A 21,393-nucleotide genomic window follows, 5' to 3' on the forward strand; every position below is an offset into this window, starting at 1 on the left:
AACAAGGGTGTTAACACCCATGCTAGGGAAGAGGCAAAATGAAGCAGTCTCCAGGTCCTCCCTCATGACACATGATGTAATCTACTTATTTTGCAAAGTAATATAAGATGTATTCTCTTTCTAGAAATGGAAAATAAACAGATCAAAAGAACAAATCTGGTTGAGAAGATTGGTTATGCTTTGTATGACCAAAATGATAACCCTACTAATAAATTTGAGAAAATAGGTTATGCTTTGTAAGACCAAAATGATAACTCCACTAATAAATTTGAGAAGGACGAGCAGCAGAACATTGAAACGAGTCATCCATAAGTTGTAACAAAAGGATTTAGGATTTCCAACCTGCCTAAAACGTTGGGAAGCCTAAACAAAGTTCAAAGCCTAAACAAAGTTCAACCCAGTTAAAAGGCTGGAAGCCTAGACAAGTTTAGTCAAACCCGTAAGGGTAAAATGACCCTATACACCGAACAAGGGTGTTAACACCCATGCTGGGGAAGAGGCAAAAATGAAGCAGTCTCCAAGTCCTCCCTCATGACACATGATGTAATCTACTTATTTTGCAAAGTAATATAAGATGTATTCTCTTGCTAGAAATGGAAAATAAACCGATCAAAAGAACAAATCCGGTCTAACTTCATTTGTAAAAGCTACAGTCCTTAAAGGTGTCTCTGCAAGAAAGATATCATGGGATACAATTCACATTTAGGGCAGGGAGAGTCAATTTGTGATTCTATTCAACTTCAACCAAATGGAAGGCAAAAGAAAACCGATCTGGAAACCAATTTATCATCCTTTTGAGAGCTTTCCCCAAATGAGTGGTCATGAAAGATTTGCCCAAATGAATGGTTGGGAATGTCTTCAATTAGGTCGATTACTTCTTAACAAATCGTGCGTATAGTTAATACAATAGCCCTTACGTGACTGTTGTAATTGAAAAATCAGCATAAGAAAAGATCTGGCCAAGCAAATCAAACTTATCCTAAATTTGATAAACAAATATTAAGTACTTTACTCATTTCCTTCAAGGAAGCAATGTTGGGATGCTATAAACATTCCTTCCCTGGCCAGATTCTCATTTCATATGTCATATATAACAGATACAAAAGTAGATAGGTAACACTAACAGTCCTAATAACGCCAGCAATAGTTGTGATTCTCATACACTATATTATAATTTATACCTAGAAATAAGGCTGCACCATTACTTAATTTAAGCACTCAATGGTTGAAGGGAAATTACATTAGAAATGCTTAAGGGTAAGCAACCCATCACTTGGATGGCACGGAATGATTGAGGGTTTATGACTAATTGTTAACTCTTCAAAGCACTACTTTGCTCACATATCAACAGTCAAGAGTGTGCCAAGAAGAGATACCTTCAATTTTTGTAAAAGCATTTTAGTCAAATGGAGGAATTGATATGTCAGAACAAACTTGTTAAAAATAGAAGGTGCAATAGATGGAAAACAATATGTATGTGGTATATATACCTTTTAAGTTTTCCCCAAGTTTGAAAGGAGATAAGTCGTTTGTAGGGGCAACTACTGCACCTGAATGCATCCCCGAGTCCACACTAACAAAATCAAGACATCCATTATATCAGAAAAATGAGCAAATATTATATTACATTTTGATTCCTACAGTATGTGACCTTGTTCACAGTTTGGAATATAAAATAGGGTAACTGTAATATAGTATACGCTGCAGATCCCAGCAGCCAAGATTCTCCTTCAAAGATGGAGATGGAAACTCAAGTTTTCATTAAAAAACACAGCTGTGTATATTAAGAGAGAGACCTAAAGGAAGTTTGTTCAATCAAAAGTTTAACAGATATCAACGCAGCATTCTGTTCTTTTATACAGAACAATTATACTCGTAAACAGTAACTAAAAGAACAAATTAGAAATACCATAATGGTGAAAAGGTTATATAAATTGGCAACCTTTCTCCACAAAATAGGGATGGCAATTTGCAAATACTTCTTCCCGAGAAAGAAATGAAATAAGAGCAAAAGATTAAAAAGAACCAGCATACATTTCCACACGCAGATTGTGGGTTATTCAACTGTTCTGCAGTCAGGCCCAACTTCGTCTGTTTCTCTTCCAACTCAGCTCGGCCACAAGTACAATTTTTGCAGGCTTTTCTTTTCGTACTAACTTCATAGTCATTGGCTGCACAACAAAACAAATTACAAAATATGGATTGAAAGAATAGATGGGAAAAGTGACCAAGCTGATCAAGTTTGTAACGTTATTAAAGAGGACTCTATCATATATATTCCTTTCCAACGGATAAACTGCAAACCAACATTAACAGCCACCAGCCCCTGTCACTAACCAGAGGGCAATGAAGATCTTTTTGAATCCTCTTCAGAAAGAAGGCTTTCTTCATCTATCAGATCCTCCAAATCATCATTCATGTCTAGCTTTACGCCCAACGGGTCAGATTTAGGCAAACGCTCTTGTTTCTGCACAGCTTTATTTTTAGGGAAAACGATGATCCAGTTTCCCAAGTGGGCTTTTGTGCTCTCAACTGCAATGAGGAATGCATGAAAGGGAACAACTGTCAAAGATATGGCTATAACTATCACAAATTCCAAATGCACACAAAATCATGCAAGGATATTCTGGATCTAACTGTTCCAATGTTTGTCTTAATAACAGGAAAAACTAAAACTCATAAATGAGATAGACTACCCAGCAAACCGATTTTACTCTACAGAAGAAGTATTTATCAGAAATTGTTAAACTAAAGGAAAAAGTAAACCACCCCTTGGGGATTACCAACTAAAGAACCTTCTAAGCAGTTATATTTCATTCAAAAATCTATTTAGCATGTTTTACAAAGAGGCACACATATTGTACTGTAATCACAATACTGGAAATATTAAATAACAATTATCTATCTTAAGATAAACAGAATATAAGCAATATAGTTTTCGCCTTGAGTCGGAACTACAATAAACAGTGAACTTACTACCATATAAACAAGAGGAATGGCATGCCCAACATGCAAGATTTAATTGCAGGACTGTTTCAAACCAAGTGTTTAGCCATAAAATACCAAAATGCATATATGTATCCTACAAGTAACCTGTGCAACCAACAGTACAGGAAAAGGATAACGTCAAACCTATTTACTAATTACATTCTCGGCAATAGAAAACTCAGTGGAGAATATAACCACTGTAAATTATGAAGAGACATTTTAACACTGTAATTCCATGAATTACATAAATGGATCTTAACAAAAACGAAAACAAAACAACTCACTTTGGTTCCGGCTAGAGCTAAAATGCTCAACATCCATAATAATTTAAAAACCCTCAAGTCGACAGAGAAAAGACGCTCTTCTCAAACAACCATAACATAATTTAATAATAAGTAAGCTTAGAGGAAACATAGCCACAAGAATGACCTGGTTCACTTCCTGGGTAAGGAGAAATTGTTGCCGCCACGTTTGCACTGTGGAAGCCATTGACAGTATAGACCTGTAACTTTCCCCTGCAAAGAAGGGGAAAAGTAAGTTGTATACGATGATGAGCATGCAAAACAACAGACCTATGATAACAGAAACATCATATATTCAACAAGGGCCTTACCTGCGAGGGTTACCGTGTAGTGGGCGATAATGTTGAAAAACTTTCCAGGAAGACCTTATGGTTCTGTTAACTGAACCTAAGATTCAAGTGAAATTGGGAAAGATTTATCCAAGACAGATAAACAAAATTCCTGGTGAAAACCTCAGAGAGAGAGGATTTGTAACACTGAAGGAGGGTTTGCAACGACTTCTAAGTCCGAGGAGGAAAAAGATACCTGTGGTGTGCTAGTGTAGGTTTCACCTCGAGCACCAGAAGAGCGAGGTTGCAGAACGCCAACGGCCAAGGAAGAAATGAGAGGCATGTTTCGGAGTTGGGGAGAGGTGCAGGGATCTCTTGAAAGGTGCAGGGATCGACCCTGGCAAGCGTAACAGGAAGAGCGAAATGTCAAAACTGAGAGTTCATATGCGCCATTACTACTGGAGCTTATGAATGCTGAAGCTTCCGAACAAAACGTCACGAATTTCTCAAACTCCAACTAAAAATTAAGTAACCGCAGAACCGCCTTCATGAATATCCATGAATACACGACCAGCGACGAGCAAGGAGGGCATATTCCCCGCATAGCCAACATATGACTGCTCGCTTTCAGAATTCTGGGGATAAAGGTTTGGGTGGTTAAAGGGTTTATGCCCGCTCTATGCCAGATGCCAGGTGTCAGCCTGAGAAACAAAGGGAAGACGAAAGTAGGAAGGCCTATTGGTCTAATTACTAGCAGTTGTCCCAAAAAGTACAAAGAGAGGCCGATAGGATTATTAAATTGGAATTGTTGAATTTTTCTAGCAGAGATGTTTGTTCAAGCCAAAGACTATATCCAGAATACTGAAACCATGATCCAAAAAAGAATGATCAAACAGAACACATGCCAACTTATAAGACAAAACACATCATAGACTCTCTAGCTCATGATGATGAATGCAGATGGAAATCAGTGCAGAAGGCCACCCCATATAGTCATGATCGAAGCCAAGAAGCAGAAAAACCCATTCATAGATACAACAATAACGTGCACGCCAGGAGCTATGACAGTCCAATGATCTGACAGGTTTAAAGCATGGGAAAATCAACCCTCAAGAAGCCACAAATAACTTCGCAATAAAATATAAAATATAAAAGCATGCATGCCGCCTTCTTCATTTAAGAGTCTTCAGCGCTGGAAACAAATCATTACCTATTTTCCAGATAATTCATAGTAAGATTAAAATTGGCTATACCACAGTATGAAGTCAGCCCTGCTGAGACAGATAAATGTACATTGAGAAATCTTACCTCCAAATCCTGGAATAATCGCAAATTGAAGTTCTGGAAACCCAAGTTGCGCTTTTGGGGTTGAAATATGAGCATGACAAGACTGCGTAAATTAAATACATCCATGATAACTCAAAACATGTAAGTTCCCAAAATTCCCCTTCCAAAACATAAAATTACAAGAGATGGACAATCATTGCCACATACCATTGCTAATTCTAATCCACCACCAAGTGCAAGCCCTTGAATAGCAGCTACAGAAGGTTTCTTAGCCTCTATAACAACACCAAAAGGCCAAAAAGGTCAGAGCCAGAAAAAGGTTCCATCCTAAAAACACATAGAATCCTTTTCCAAACTTTCAGGGGTGCTTAAACATCCATCAGAATCTTAATTTTTTTATGTTAACAATATCAATATATCCAGCTACGTATTACAATACAGGAAAACATGTAGAATCCTTTACCAATACATTGATGAGTTCCTACCTATGCTATAAGAATGCTACTTTTAACTGTACCATCAAATCCAACTATACTCTACAATAAGCCTAGGTATCCATATTTTGGCACATTCCTAGAAAAGCTCAAAATGTCAAGGGTATGATAATGTTTCGCTTTATAGTATTCAAATTACATATGGAAAATAACGATCTAGCAAAATGTCTTTTACAAGAATTGGTAATGTTTTTTGAAATGACAAGTCAAAGTAAAAGCAACATTCCTCTATCTTATACATTATTTGTGGATTTGATAATTGCTAACATTCCCGAGATACAGTACCCCCACTTCAGCCATACATATCACCGACAACTTGCAACTTTAGTGAAAACAAAAAAAAACAACATATATAACAAACGCCTACCTTCAATAGTATTGATCATAAGATCAACAGAAACTCTACCCAAATGCGACAAGTTCCCTGCTAGATACACAGTTACAGAGAATTGAATATGAGCAAACATGGAAACCTTTGAAACAATCTGCAACAGAATTTGAATTTTGTATGAAAACTTAGTTTGGCATACCAGTCTGTTGTACTTCCTGGAGAACGTTGATGTCAAAACCACCTGAGAATTTGCCTCCATTACCTAACAATGCCAAAACAGAGACATAGACATGAAATCATCTCGATTTTTGAACAGAAGCATTTACATCTCTCTCTATATATATGAATATATATAAAGATTTATAACACCATTGAACATTTAGTACAGTTTCCATCCCTTCTGCAAACTGCATTCATATCACTATCACTATTATAATCAAACAATCCTTCAAAATTAGATTGCAACCGACAACTTCAAAACATGCATACCAGTGACAACAATGGCCTTCACATCATTTCTCCTCATTGCTTTGTCATATTTTTCTTTCAAGCCTGCAAGAACTGCAAATAAAACCAATTAAACGGTTACAACAGATATTAAGTTAAATGATAACACATATGCTAATCCATTACTTACACCAAGATATCAACACACAAATGCGTATGTCATTAAGCCTTCTCTTTCAATGAACATAAAATTATGACGTAGTCAATTACTTACTGGACAGTAATATGATGAATTTGGTAAGGTTGACCTATGATTTGGAATTGATATGTGCAAGGTTCACCGAAAGTTTGTTCTTGAAATTTATTACAACGATGAATGGTTCTATGTTATGATGATCTTGATAATGTTGATCTACAATCTAGAATCTGTATTATGAGATTCCCTAATGGAAAGAGCTCTTTCTTGAAATTAATTATCACAATTAAGGGTTCAACCAATTAGTAATATGTATTTGTTCTAGATATCGCTCTAACTTTTACGCTATGCATTCCACATTATGTATTTCTCGTAATCAACTATGCTTTTATTGCAAGACTTGAATATCCTTTCTTTCCATAGGCTTATCAGCATATTTCATTACTCATTTTCACAACAAAGAATGTCCAAGATAGTTCTCATTTTTCTAACTATGCTCATAATCTTTAATCTCAAAATCACATCTCTGATTGCGAAGGTGTCATCAGGCTGACCTGATTTTATGTTTGTACTCTCTTTTCTCATTAACAAGACTTCAGAGTCCCATATTTTTTTTAACACCTCCTTCTAAAGATTCTTTAAAAGCTGATAGTTTGCATTAACTTGCAGCTCAATCTCAGGATTAGATCAAGCAAGCATCCATAAAAATGAAGATGACTCTGACAAGAGTAGACTCCTCGATTACTTTAAGCTTTGCCCACTCTATCCAAAATTTGCCAAAAACTTCTACAATGTAATGCTAGTTTGGCCAAAAAGCAGCTTCTTCAGAAAAACAAAGAAGCATGAGAAATTTAAAGAATGTCGCTAGACTATTCTAATTCGTCTGAATCAAATTTCCAAGTTCAACTTTGTTCTTTGAGGAAACCAAATCTAACTTGACCCCGAGTTATATATTCAGAGTCAAGGTCACAGGCGAGTCAAACTGATTCAATAAGTTCCGACTTTCAAGTGATGTTTCAGACTTTGCCATCTCTATCTAAAAGATAGAGAGAACCCAAAAAGACACTCGTTGTGTTTGTTTTTCTAACCTAATTTGACAGCAGCCAACCAACAAACCTGTGTCACCTATCGAGAATCCATAGCATTTCAAGTATGTGTATGTATATAAAATCTAAAATGAGTTGTCTTTAATATTCCCGTTTTATAGCTGTCATAAATACTTGTATTAATCAAAAACACATTTTCTCCCCCGAAGGTATTTTTTCCTTTGTTGAGCTATGGTCTAGAGGTCGAGACAGGGAAGTCACCACAATAACAACCCAGGTTCAAACCGCAGCTGGAATAGAGCCCCACTCGTGTATGAATCGGCGAAGATTTACAGCACCCGCATTAATAGAGGCTTTATGGGATGAAGTTGGGATTTATTGCTCCCAACAGACCATAAAAAAGTGTTGTGTTTACCCCTGCCCAGAAAAAGTAAATTTAGTGTATTTTTTACATTCCCAAATCAATTTACAAGTTTTTCCAGAGTTCGAATTAACTCTTGATATTCGGAACCTGCGTAGACCTAAGAAATCGTCTAAAAGGCCAATCCCTCGGTTGGTTCAGATGCTCTCGTAGGTGTTACGCTGGCCCAGGCCTGATCACTAAGCCACCTCCGTAAGTAGCTTGGTTGCTCCACAATATTTTTTGGATAATTTATACTTGTCTGTGCACTCTAGGGTATGTCTGCCTAAAACTATATATTTCTTGTAAACCTACGCTTATGGTTTAGCCACAGTTTTTTAGAATATAAATTAGTGACAAGGTACATATTGTGCAAATTCGGAAGTACCTCAAGCGACTCAAAGATCCTTATAGTCTTACAGTACCGTCCAAACATCAATGGAATAGGAACATTTGCCAGCCATTCCTAATACTGATCCTACCCATTAAGAGATGTGGTTCAATCAAGGAAATTGCCATGTATTTCGCTCACTTAATTTACCCTTTGCAGACCCTTTTTAAAGGCTGACCGGACTCCTTATGGCTTTGTAATAATTTTTTATAAGTGGTTCATATTAGTAGGCCTTGGAGGCATCGACATAAAGTGCCCACACTTAGGGCAGGGAGTGTGAGACCCATCACTTGGAAGCAGTGTGCTTCTTTTGTGAATCTTGTGCATAATTCATGATATATTAACTATTTTCTGAACAATGCACAATTTTTTTTTTTAATATGCTATATTCGGGTGTACTCACTGTGCTTGTGCATTTTTGCACATTATAGGGAATCACTTTCATTAAACATATGTTGAATAGCAGCCATTGCATATAACAAACACGCTATTCAAACACTATGTATAGCTATTGAATCTGAAAGTTCACACATTCCTTCAGTCCAGGCATCTAGAAGAACTATCTGGGGCCAAGCTCATGTTTGTAATAACAGCTATCTGGGTCCTCCCTCTTGTCAGAAACAGGACCCTGAAAACAGCATCCAGACCATAACAACAATCAGATTCCATCAGTCACACAACTGTGGCCAGATTGCAGACTATCATGGGCAGTTTCTATTTATTTGCAGCCTGACCAACCCATCTAAATGCAACGATCTGCAGAAAGAGGAGTAATTCAATTCCCATTTTCTTTTCATACAAAGTTACAAAGAGGGAAATGGAGTATGATGTGCAAGGGGAAATAATGTGGGCAGTTTCGATATAATTTTAGCCTTACCAACCCATGTAATTTCATGGACTGCAAGGAAGGGCTTTGAATGACCTCGCCTCCTACCTATCCTTAGGTGTGCATAATCAAAATTTTCTCTGAAAATGTGTGCTCATACCATGTTTTGTCTAATAGTATTGTTAGTATGTCAGTTTCTTAAGCAGCACATATGTAGAATTCAGAGTAAAATGACATGGATAGGCCTCCACAATATTTTTTGGATAATTTATACGTGTCTGTGCACTCTAGGGTATGTCTGCCTAAAACTATATATTTCTTGTAAACCTATGCTTATGGTTTAGCCACAGTTTTTTAGAATATAATTTTCAACTGTTTTTGTGCAAAAAAAAAAAGCAAGTTTAACACAAAGAAACTGTATAGAAGATTGTGTGTTCGTAAAAGATGTTAGAACCTGAAAGGTACTGATCAAATCAAAATGACAGGTCTTAAATATAAACCAAAATATGCAGAATCCGGAAAGGTATCTCAAAGTCTTGTTGATTCCATACTTTAATTTCTTTGATTATTTTGTCATTTTATGCTCCCTTTTCTTCAATCTCACGCTGATTGATGATCCTTGATACTGCTTCCCTTAAAGTTTTTGGATTTGGTAAATTAAATTCCTCAACAATATCATAGTCATAATCCAAAATCTCATTGCAAAGTTGGATGATACTTTTAATCCATTCTTGAATTTCTGTAAAATCATATTTTCTTTGCCCACAGTTTTTTTAGAATATAATTTTCAACTGTTTTTGTGCAAAAAAAGAGCAAGTTTAACACAAAGAAACTGTATAGAAGATTGTGTGTTCGTAAAAGATGTTAGAACCTGAAAGGTACTGATCAAATCAAAATGACAGGTCTTAAATATAAACCAAAATATGCAGAATCCGGAAAGGTATCTCAAAGTCTTGTTGATTCCATACTTTAATTTCTTTGATTATTTTGTCATTTTATGCTCCCTTTTCTTCAATCTCACGCTGATTGATGATCCTTGATACTGCTTCCCTTAAAGTCTTTGGATTTGGTAAATTAAATTCCTCAACAATATCATAGTCATAATCCAAAATCTCATTGCAAAGTTGGATGATACTTTTAATCCATTCTTGAATTTCTGTAAAATCATATTTTCTTTGCCCTAATGAGGCAAACATAAGTTTTACATTTTTCTTCGGAACCTTTTCAATATTTTCTGGGTTGAACTGTTTTTCCCAATCCAGGATTAAGATGAATCTTTGCTTGATATTCTTGTCTTGTACCATTAGAGACTCAATCATGTCACTTAGATGAACAATATATTGATAATATCTATATATTTTGTCTAGCTGCATATAAAACTTAATCTGATTCTTTTGTAGTAATTAATTAACCTGCAAGGCCTGTTGTTTGAACATAATCATACTTTAACCAACTTCCTGATTTTTTCTTACATGCAACTGAAGAGTTTCAACCTGTTGTTTTAATGCGGAAGAGATTATCTCTATTTTACTTTCATCTTCTTCATTTAAAATTCTGATCTAATCCTCATTATCGTTTCTTATATTTGCAACTTGTTGAGCATATTTGCTCTCCATTTCTGCCAATTTATTCTATGATTCATTTTAACAATTTAACCTTTCTGTACTGAAATCCTCCACTAACTATTGCTGAGATATTGAAAAACCTTCTCTGAGAGTGGCATAATGTGTCTGCCACTATTCTTCATTAAATATTCTACTTTTCTCCAATTCAACTTCCATTCAACTTCCAGTTCTTTGATTCTCCGAACTTTCTGATCATAATCAATAGAAAGTCCACTCACTACATTTTGTTGGTAATAAAAATAGGAACCAAGAGCTTGAGTGGATTCTTGAACTTTTTCCTTCGGATCGCCAATAGCCTACCAACTGAACTTTTTCCTGGTCCTTTTCACAACCAATTTGGTTTGAGAATTTTAATAGTTAGTGAGAGATAAAACTGTGTCAACTTCAAATAATGGTTTGAAAATATATACTATTAGTGGAATACTTGTTGAAAAAGGTGTTACTAAAACATTTGGAGATAAATCTTCAGAGAATACTCTGGAGTTTGGAAAGACTTCCAATCTATTTGATAGTTTTTTGGCACTGTTGGTGTTGAAGTAAGATAAATTTCTTTATTGATACTGTCTGCAGCTTTTTGAACATCCTTAATCTCTTTAACTGATTCTTTTTCTTCTTCCACCTAGGCAGTATCTTGTCTTGATTATATTTCCAACTGATTTGTTTGTTATGGTGAGTCAACATCAATAATTAGTGTCTCCTGTGTCCTTTCCGGATCACGCCAAGACAGTGGATGACTTTAAAGTTTATTTTAATCAATGTTCTGTTTTTCATATTGCGCGAATTTTTGTATATGTGAATAGAATGATTTTTTATTTTAGAATAACATTAGCGTTGCAAAATTTTAGTTTAAAATAACTCTGATTCGCAACCGTATTTTTCAACTCTACTGAAAAGTGTAGGGTTTTTATCTTATATACCCTTGATATAGAAATGCTATGGCAGCGGCTAACCAGTCTGTCATAGGGCATTAAATGCCCGGGGAGATGCAGGCTGGATAATCCGCTAACACGCGAATTCGGAAACTGGGCATTAAATAAAAAATGAGAATTCGCGTGTTAGCGGGCTATCCAACCTACATCTCCTACATCTCCCCGGGCATTTAATGCCCTATGAGGCTGGTTAGCCGCTGCCTAGAAAGCATTGCCTTCGTTTCGAAATTTGAGCAATTCTTTTGTCGGGTATCATTAGGTATCCTTTTCTAGCAAGATTGCACCGCCTTGGTTGCTCAACGATGGTTTTTGGACAGTTCTGTTTTCTATTTCTATTTTTCGTCTTTATTCTGTCTTCGTCCCCATCCTCTGTCTACTAACTATTATAGGATTTCTCAACTGCAATTATGTATCCAATTTTGAGAATAACTGACTGAAATTTAATATTTACCTTTTATCGTAACTCGCAATGAATGATATCGTTCTAAACCACTCAATGTTCCGCAAGCAACATACTGACCGAGAGCAGAGTATGATTTCATCCAATAGACACTTACTGAGTCTTCTTGTTGAAAGAGCTGAATATTTCTATTTCATTTTAGAAGAAACTTCGAGAAACACACCCTGAGGTCTAGGGATGCACTACATAACACGAACTTGCCGGTACTTATCTATTCTGCTAAAATGGCCCGGGATTTGCTGCCTGCCTCATCACTTTTCGATGTGCTATTCATTTGGCACATACAACAGCAGGGATAGAACCCTGATGTATGGCTTAAAACTTTGTTGACCTCACAACTTACAAGTGAACCAAGTGCCTGCTTGCAAGAGCTGAATAGTTCTATTCTTGCTATTCTGAGGTTTTGTGTCATTACAAGCATGTTGAGATTATTTTTTGATGCATAGGATTGACGTCTTGCAATATCTGTCTGACCAAATGCAAAAACCCTATGTGATTTGTGGACTTTGGACTCTGTGTCCAAGGATGTCCCCTTTACGAAATAAATATAGGCATTATAGACTTACAAAAAGATAAATAGGTACAATGGTTGTTCTAATTCCTTAGAGAACCTTTTAACAATTCCAGAGCCCTGTAATTTACTTGTGGTTTCAGCGTTATTAATGACTTGCTTGTAATTGCCCTTGTTCAGCAGGGGCTTCGCGATGAAAGCACATCTTTACAAGTCCTAAAACAACCTAGAAGAGCACAATAGGTAAACAAACTACTAACCTGGGCTGGTAGATCTGCCACCTATTCTTTTTCTTGTGGATAACACGAAACATGGGTCATCCGGACCATAACCTAACTTCCTAGAGGATAAGTAAAAACGCGAGACTTTTTTTCTTAGCACAAACATCTGGGCAATAGCACCTACAAACAGAGACACTTTACAGTTGACGTTGTAGCATCCGTGAGTCAATAAGGTCATCAGGATTTTCACCTGTTCTTGGATACAGTCTTTCTATAGAAGCCCACTTGGCAAGATTTGAACCTGAGTGAACCTGGTCTTGGATGCGGCTTCCGTACGGAAACCTGACTGCGGAGATTTAAATCTGGGTGATCGTTACAACAAGCGCCCCAACTTGCCGCTAGACCACAGCGGAGCCAGCAAAAACATAATAATTAAATCGGAGCCTTCTCTTTCTTTCTATTAAAGAAAGAGATCATGTCATCGAACATGAAATTAAGAACTGGAATAACCACATAGGAGTTGCTTTGAATATTTATCCTTCCAAATTTTGATGTCTCGAGACTGGCTAAAATTGCATTTGCATAGAAAAGTGTTTTTTCGACATTTCCCTGTACCAACTTTCATTTACAAACCCGCATTGTAATTTAGACACCTGACATACTACAATTCATTGAAATACTCAGAGACTTTACTCCCGGGACTGCAATTAGTGAAAAAATAAACAAAAGTTGCGAATGGCTGATGCAATTTCATACTTGAGTGAATGGCTGATGCAATTTCATACTTGAGTGACAACCGCCTTTGCCTTCCAATCCGTGCGAAATCGGCTTCACGGTGTCAAACGACGCCGACTCCGCTGCCATAACACCGATCTCCGCCTTCACCTTAACCTCATAATTCTCGGCGCTGTGAATAAACAGAAATCGGGACAGATGCTACCAAACGGACGGAAAGCAGGAAAAGCAGGAAGTTCTAAGGTCATGGAAGCACAGAAACCGTAGAACAGGGTTTCCAAAGCACAAATCTGTTGATCGTGCATCGCAGAACAAGGGTTTCAAGCCACTGCACCGCAAAACAGGGACCGGGTTTTCGAGAGTGTTGAGCAATAACGCTGCCAAACAGGAAGTTGTGTGCACCGCAAAACAGGGACCGGATAACTGGGTTTTCGAGAGTGTTGAGCAATAACGGTGCCAAACAGGAAGTTCTCCGCGCCGTGAATAAACAAAATCAGGACAGATGCTATCAAACGGACAGAAAGCAGGAAAAGCAGGGAGTTCTTGGCGCTGAGAATAAACAGAAATCACGACAGATGCCTGCCGAATATGGCCGCCAGGTGTCAATCTGACAACGAAAAGAACGACAAAAATCTATTTCAAAGGAAAGCTTATCGGCCCAATTAATTTGAAAAGGTATTTATTATATATATTTGAAAATTTAATAAACAGTGTAACATTAAGGGTTTCAAATGTTGTATTTATTATTAAAACGTATTTATTATATATATTCGAAAATTTAATAAACAGGGTAACATTAAGGGTTTCAAATGACGAAGTTGAAGTTGGTTCCATTAATGAGGTGGAGCCGATAAATTCAATTAAGTTAAAAGTTGAATAAACCAGCTCACCATCCACAATTCGACCCTTCTTCGACCCCTTTCAATTCCCCTGCCTCCTCCCCTCTCAACGAACCGGACAACGACATCGTCCATCTTCTGAATCGCCACCCATCCATTCTTGAACCGCTCACCATCCACAAGCCTGCCTTCCCCTCCATCAGTCCCGCCTCCGCCAAGAACATTACCGTCCGCAAAAAAACCAGAGGTGGTAGCAGGCATTTTAGAGGACGCTCGATCGCCACAGACTTGGGTGTCATAAACCTCCCTCTCATCGACGTCCCTATCCTCGAATCACCTCCCCCACAGCCTCTTAGAGCAAGTCTGGCTGGGAGCTCTTCAAAATGACCTTCCTTGTCTCGTATAACATTCGGGGTTTAGGAATGGCCCCCAAATTCTTGGCTTTGAAAGCCACATTCCTATCGGAAAATCCATATATCATTTTTGTACAGGAAACCATGCACTCCAGTGCGTCTGCAATTGCCTTCTTCAGAAGAATGTTTCCCACCTGGCACATGTCGGCAATCAGTGCTGAGGGCCTGTCGGGGGGTCTTATATCCCTATGGAATCCTCACATGGTCAAAGCAAATGCTTACAAATGTCAAGCTGGCATTCTTCTCTCTGCGTTCATTCGGGGAAGGCCCCGACCAATCAATTTGCTCAATGTTTACGCGCCATACAAGAACAGAACCCCCTTCTGGGACTCTTTTCTCCTCACAGGTATCCTTGACATTCAATCTCTGATTATTGCAGGAGACCTGAACTTCACGCTCAGCTCACGAGAATGTTGGGGCCAATGCATGTCTATGGACAGTCTAGCAGTTAAAATGCGTGGAGAGCTCCTCAATAGAGATCTGGTGGACATCCCTCCGGTTCCCATGGGCCCTACGTGGAACAATGGCAGATTGGGTCGTGCTTACATTGCTAAACGAATTGATCGTTTCCTCCTTTCATCTTCTATCATTGAAGACTGGGGGATGCCCATCGCCAAAACTGGAGCTGCCTCCACATCCGATCACAAGCCCATATCCCTTGCATGGGTTAATGATCTTCGAAGGAAGGGCTACTCTTTCAAGTTTAACACGGTTCATCTTCAGGATCAATCCTTCGAGGCATATGTCAAGTCCGCCTGGGGACAAATCACTCTCTCTGAGGACGCTCCCTTCCTCACTTTTCGCGAAAAAATCGACAAGCTCAGGGAGGAAGTCAAGTCCTGGCAAATCAAGAAAAAAGCAACTGACTCTCGGGATCTAAGCAACATCTCTCGTGAAATAAACTTCATCTCGTCCTCCATCCATACGCATGGTCTCTCCTTCGACAAGAAGGTTCTCCTATGGTCCCTCGAGAAAAGGAAACAAGATCTGCTCCTAAAAGAGGAGGCCACATGGAGATTGAAAAGTCGAGCTCTCTGGCTCAAACAGGGCGACAGGAACACTAAGTTTTTCCACACATTCGCCAGTGCGCGCAGATCAAGGAATTCGATTTGGAGTATGGATGACCCAATGGGTAACACCCTCAACTCTTAGCATGACATCTCTGTAGCGGCTACTACATTCTTCAGAGGCCAATACAAACGTCAACACAATGACATCTATGATATGATGTGGGCGGTTAATCACCTCCCGACTATGTTTGACGATGCCGCAAATGATCTCTTCCTCAGGCCTATATCGGAGGAGGAACTTTCAAGCATCATAAAAGGATTCAAGAAGGACAAAAGCCCCGGGCCTGACGGTATGCCAATAGAATTCTTCTCTCACTTTTATGATCTTCTCAAAAATGATCTCCTCAATATGGTAAATGCTACCTGCCAAGCTGGGAACATCAACAGCGCCCTATCGGCCACCTTCATTGCCTTAATTCCAAAAAAAGAGAATCCAACATCCTTCGGGGATTACAGGCCCATTGCCCTGTGCAATGCTCTTTACAAAATCATTTCCAAGATTATTGCTGAGCGCATGAAAAAAACTCTCAGTTCTTTTATATCTCCTCAGCAACATGCTTTTTTAAAGGATAGGCTCATTCTTGATGCTGTCGCCCTTGCTCAAGAAGGCCTTTTCGCCATCTCCTCCAAGAACATCGACGCGGCCGCCCTCAAGATTGATCTTTCAAAGGCTTTTGACTGTGTCAGTTGGAGCTTCATCCGAGTTCTTCTTGCAAAAATTGGACTCTCGCCGCGAGCATGCAGCTGGATTATGGCATGTGTTGAATCCGTTCATTACTCTGTCATTATCAATGGAATTCCATCAACCTTCTTCCAGGCTGAAAGAGGGCTCCGACAGGGATGTCCACTGTCCCCTATCCTCTTTATATTGGTTATGAACTCTCTTAGTTCGCATATCAATCTTGCTGTCTCTCAAGGGAGGTGTAAGCCGGTTAAGATCTGTAAGGACATCTCTCTCTCTCATAACTTTTTTGTTGATGACATTCTTATCTTTGCTATGCTATGTAAGTCTTCTTGGGCATGCTTATTCATCATCTTTCAGAAGTTCCGTGCCGCTTCCGGCCTTTTCATCAACAATGACAAAACAAAGCTATTCCATAACAATACCAACCTTGCTACTGCTCTTTGGGTAGCGGCTCGTTTCGGCATCAACCTAGCACTCCTCTCAGATGGCCTCCCATATCTTGGATTCCGACTCAAAGTAAAAAACAACAAATTTACTGATTGGTTGTGGCTCATTGATAGATTCTACAGCAAAATCTCCAAATGGGAATTGAGACTCTTATCACTTGCAGGCCGATTTGTCCTTGTTCAAGCGGTTCTATCCCAATTAGCAGTATATTGGGGTCACCTTTTCGTCCTCCCTGCCAAAGTCTACAAAATCATTCAGTCAACTGCCGCAAATTTCCTCTGGGGAGGCCATTCCTATCAATCGAAAATTCATCTTGCAAGAATGGATCTCATCACCACCCCCAAAAAGAATGGAGGCTGGGGTCTTATTAATATGCGGCGTTTTGGCAATGCGCTCATCTGCAAATCCATGCACAGGGCCATCTTCGGGAAAAGCCCATGGTCTGCTCTTATCAAACAGAAGTATCTAAAAGGTCGGAATTTAGAATTCTGGCTCAGAAGATCCACTCTTGGGATTCGCCATGGATCTCCCATCTGGTGCTGCTTTCGTAAGAATCAACGGTTTCTCTTCAGTATTCTCAAATGGACTTTCTTTTCTGGTTCTTCAGTTTACATTGCACTCGACCCTACCCTACACAACCTTGAATCCCATATTTCCCCGGGCCTCCTCACCTTTTTCCACTCCAGGGGCATCTTCACCTGGTCCATGCTCATTGACTCATGGTCCTCTCTGTCGCCCATCTGGAAATCGGATCAACAACTTCATATTCCCCCCCCCTTCGCCCCCATTGGTCCTCCGCCACCCTTCATTTCTCCCGCCTGAACATCCTTCAACTGGGTACCCATGACACCCTCATCTGCTCCACTAATTCCACCATCCACCCCATCACTGTTAGACGTCTTTACTCCGCCCTCACATCACTCATCCCGCCTCATCCCTCCCCCTTCCCTCACAAACTCTGGAAAGCCATTTGCCCTCTCAAATCCACTCTCTTCGGCTGGCTTCTCTTTTACAACAAGAACCTCGTCTGGGATGTTCTTCAATCAAAAGGTTGGCAGGGTCCAAGTCGATGCTGTTTCTGCCGTTCTGAATTGGAAACGAACATCCACATGTTCTTCCAATGCACTGTCACCTCTGCTATATGGATCGAGCTATCCTCCGGCTATGGTTTTCCTGTCCTCCTTTTCCCCTCAGTTAAGGATGCCTTCTTCTGGTGGTCCTCTCAGCAACCTTTGTGGCACGCCATCTTCCTCCTCACCATCTGGCATGTCTGGAAGTGGTGGTGCTGCCGTGTTTTTCAGGACTCCCATCCTCCTCTCGAGTCCATCATCTCTCTGATTACTGGCTCCTTGCCACCCGACTAGATCTCAACTGATGATGGTTCCTTTCTGCAGGCGGCCTCTTCTCAGGCAGCTCCACATCTGCTTGCATATCTACTTTTTGGCAATATGTTACAGTGCATACATTCTATCAACTAATACTTGTAACTATGTTTTTGAACAATCTATCCTCCTTTTTTGTTTTATCCATAGGATGACAGAGATCCGATGCGATGCGTCTTATATGATCGATGGCATCTAATCGATCCATGTAATCATGTAATTATCAAATAGTTTATATGATCTCAATATAACATATACAGATTTTTTCTTCTGAAAAAGATAAGAAAGAGAAACTCATAGAGCGCTGTATTTACTAGCAATTGCCCCTAAAGGTGCAAAGATACACCGAAGGTATAGAATATTTAGGAAGATCATCTTGTCAAAAATAGCAATAGCACTCAGTGCTAAATACATGCTATAACTAAATTCTAAGTTCATAATTAAATTTTAGAATTGGAAAACAGTTAGATAATTTCAAAAAGTCTTTAAATAATACAAATACTCATAAATTTTTATTTATAAAATTTACAACTCAATCAATTTAATTACATTCAAAATAATGACTCAAAAAAAAAATCTAAATATTATAATCAAAATGTAGAGTTTTAAAATAGTAATCAAGATTTTCGCAATTTTACATACCAATATTTCCCAAACAAATAGTTGCAATTCATGCAAACTTTCATTTCTATTATAAGCTTAAACCAAAAATTATTCATGTTAGCTTAATTTGGAAAACAAAACATAAATTCTTCATGATAGCTTAATCTAAGAAACAAATAAAAGTTGAACTTTATCTTTAATTTGGTTCTACAACTCAACAACACAAACACACTAGAGACATATGTTTTCAACCAACAAGTTAACCCCAACATAAGCAATAGAACATCAACTTCTCAATGTCTATTATTATTGTGATGAAAAATCTGTCTCAAGATCTAAATATAAGGAATCTAAGTTATTTCTTATAGATATCCCTCCATTATGATTAGTTGAGGAAAATTCTAGAGAAATGCATCTCCAAGCTATATATAACACAAACTACATCTATTAAAATGCCCACTTAAGAGCCTCCTTGTGTGTAATCTGAAATTCCCCTCCATACTTTTTCGTGAATTATAATTCCCTTGACATAGTGAAATTGGTTATTTAAATTGAATGTAACAACACCAATAATTTCATCCATCATTAAATAGTAAAAAAAAAATATTATTAATTCAATACTATACATAATTTAAAATAAAAGTATTGTAAAATATCTTGATAAAATATGAGAATGTAAAATTCCAAATAGAAAGATCTTTCATCAAATAAAATAAGAAATTGTGATATTTGAACCTGATTACAATCTATTTCAATGACTTATATACTCACTTCAAAAAAGTGCATAAATACACATTGAAACTTTTCAATGTCAGTTCACTGCATATAACCATCTCTAACTCTGTAAAACTCACAAATAAGAATCACTAAAACATTATTTTTGATCATTTATCCATTCAATACCATCCAGTTTGTATTAAATATTCACCATCCAATTTATATTAAATATTTATCTTAATTTGTAATTGGTTTCTGGAAAAACATTAGTGACTTTAAAACATCCAATGACTTACCCTCCCATAAAAATCATGGTCATGAAATCCCATTAAATGGAACTAGTATTGAAATTGGCAAAATCATGATCAAGAAATCCCATTAATCTATGGAACTAATGTTCAAATTGGCACCTTTACTGTAATCGATTTACATGGAAATATGAAACCTAAAAAAACAAATGAAACACAAAAGAAGTCAGATACGTCTGCTACATGTGCTAGAACCAACCCTTCCTCCTTGATGGTCACAGATTTAAAGAAAAACCATGTGCCTGTAATTCATAGGAATTTCTATTGCGTAGCAGAGGCCTCGAGAACATCGTCGATCTCAGTGTGCGCTAAAAATAACAAACAAAATCCTTTCACTTTCTTCTGCCTTGTGAAAAAATACGGGTGATTTGCTGTGGGCATTTTAATTGACTCGTATTCTCTGAAGTTCTTTGTATTTTTGGGAATTGTTTATACTGCCCGTTGCTATAAAAGAAAGACACGTGTGTGATATTCGTACTTTGCAGATATTTTTTCACCATATTTGGCTCTGCGTGCAGAATGGGATCATCGGTTGGACGGTTTTTTATCCATGCCATAGCTCTTGCATGGCTATGGTTGAACATTTCTACTATTACGCAGGCTTCCCATGTGATGCATACTATTAACTCAACGAACTCAAGCGCTGAACAACGGTATCGGACAACTACCATTTTCAACCTCAAAAGAACTGGATGAATGATTTGTATGTTCCATCCTATTCAAGTTTGATTTCACATTTAAGTTTTTTGTTTTGGGATTTAAATAGATCTTCTAACTCTCTTTTCGTTTGTGAAGCTAAGGAAAGAACTTTCCAACACAGTTAAAAGGTGGAAATTCTTTCAAAACAAAAGGATTTGAGTACAAATACAGAAATGTCGCCCTACCTAATGGCATGTAACTCTGTTGAATCACTACAGAGTAGACTTATCATACTGTCCAAAACAAACACTAAATTTTCTATATTGATAATATTAATAAAATTCAGAACTCCAACATCTTAGAGTTTAAAACAAATACTGAAATACCAGTCCTATGAGCCCTCGCAACATTGTTGCTTGATTAATTTAACAATGAAGCATACACAAGACCACTTTTAAAATTCTAAACAAGATACTGAGAGCTTCAAATCTTGTTTTGAAACATAAATTAATCACAGGAGGTTCGTCAAAGCCCAGAAGGCTTCAATATCAGCCCCAGATGAATAAAATTCCTATGGTACTATCGAGTGCCGGTTTTCCTCAAATCTGGTCGATCATTCCACAATTTCAAAAATTAAGAACCGCCAAATGATTATGGAGATGAATCGGTGAAATACAAAGTTGCCAAAAAGAAAACAAGGTAGAAAATGGAGAACGATGAACAACGGTGGCGATTATCGAGAGCGTGAATGCAACGAGCCAGTTGCACGAGTTCTGTATCGACTTAGTTCTCATCATCAAAGTTTGAAGGTCCCTACCAGGTTCTGTTCGCC

General features: G+C 38.1%; 1 protein-coding gene and 1 pseudogene across 2 annotated transcripts; one reads left to right on the forward strand and one right to left on the reverse strand.

Annotated features, from left to right (window-relative positions):
• Nucleotides 1-1,337: 1,337 nt before the first annotated feature.
• Nucleotides 1,338-13,623, reverse strand: LOC149202604 (anamorsin homolog 1-like; annotated as a pseudogene). The gene is made up of 9 exons (XR_016253555.1): nt 13,509-13,623; nt 6,161-6,232; nt 5,871-5,933; nt 5,708-5,764; nt 5,054-5,121; nt 2,338-2,532; nt 2,035-2,171; nt 1,502-1,573; nt 1,338-1,380 (listed from the first exon to the last, which is right to left on the reverse strand). The product of XR_016253555.1 is annotated as an anamorsin homolog 1-like (transcript).
• A 1,096-nt stretch (nt 13,624-14,719) lies between these two features.
• Nucleotides 14,720-15,862, forward strand: LOC149202605 (uncharacterized). The gene has a single exon (XM_089401637.1). It carries the CDS (start codon nt 14,720-14,722, stop codon nt 15,860-15,862), a length of 1,143 nt encoding a protein of 380 aa, XP_089257763.1.
• Nucleotides 15,863-21,393: the final 5,531 nt, after the last annotated feature.

The sequence above is a fragment of the Pinus tabuliformis genome, chromosome 2_1, assembly GCF_031772625.1.
Source record: "Pinus tabuliformis cultivar Carrire ecotype Pingquan chromosome 2_1, CPIR1, whole genome shotgun sequence".
In the NCBI taxonomy this organism is placed as follows: Eukaryota; Viridiplantae; Streptophyta; class Pinopsida; order Pinales; family Pinaceae; genus Pinus; species Pinus tabuliformis.

Coding starts and splice junctions, on each gene's coding strand:
- LOC149202605 (XM_089401637.1), top strand. CDS start 14,720: ATGGCCCCCAAATTCTTGGCTTTGAAAGCCACATTCCTATCGGAAAAT.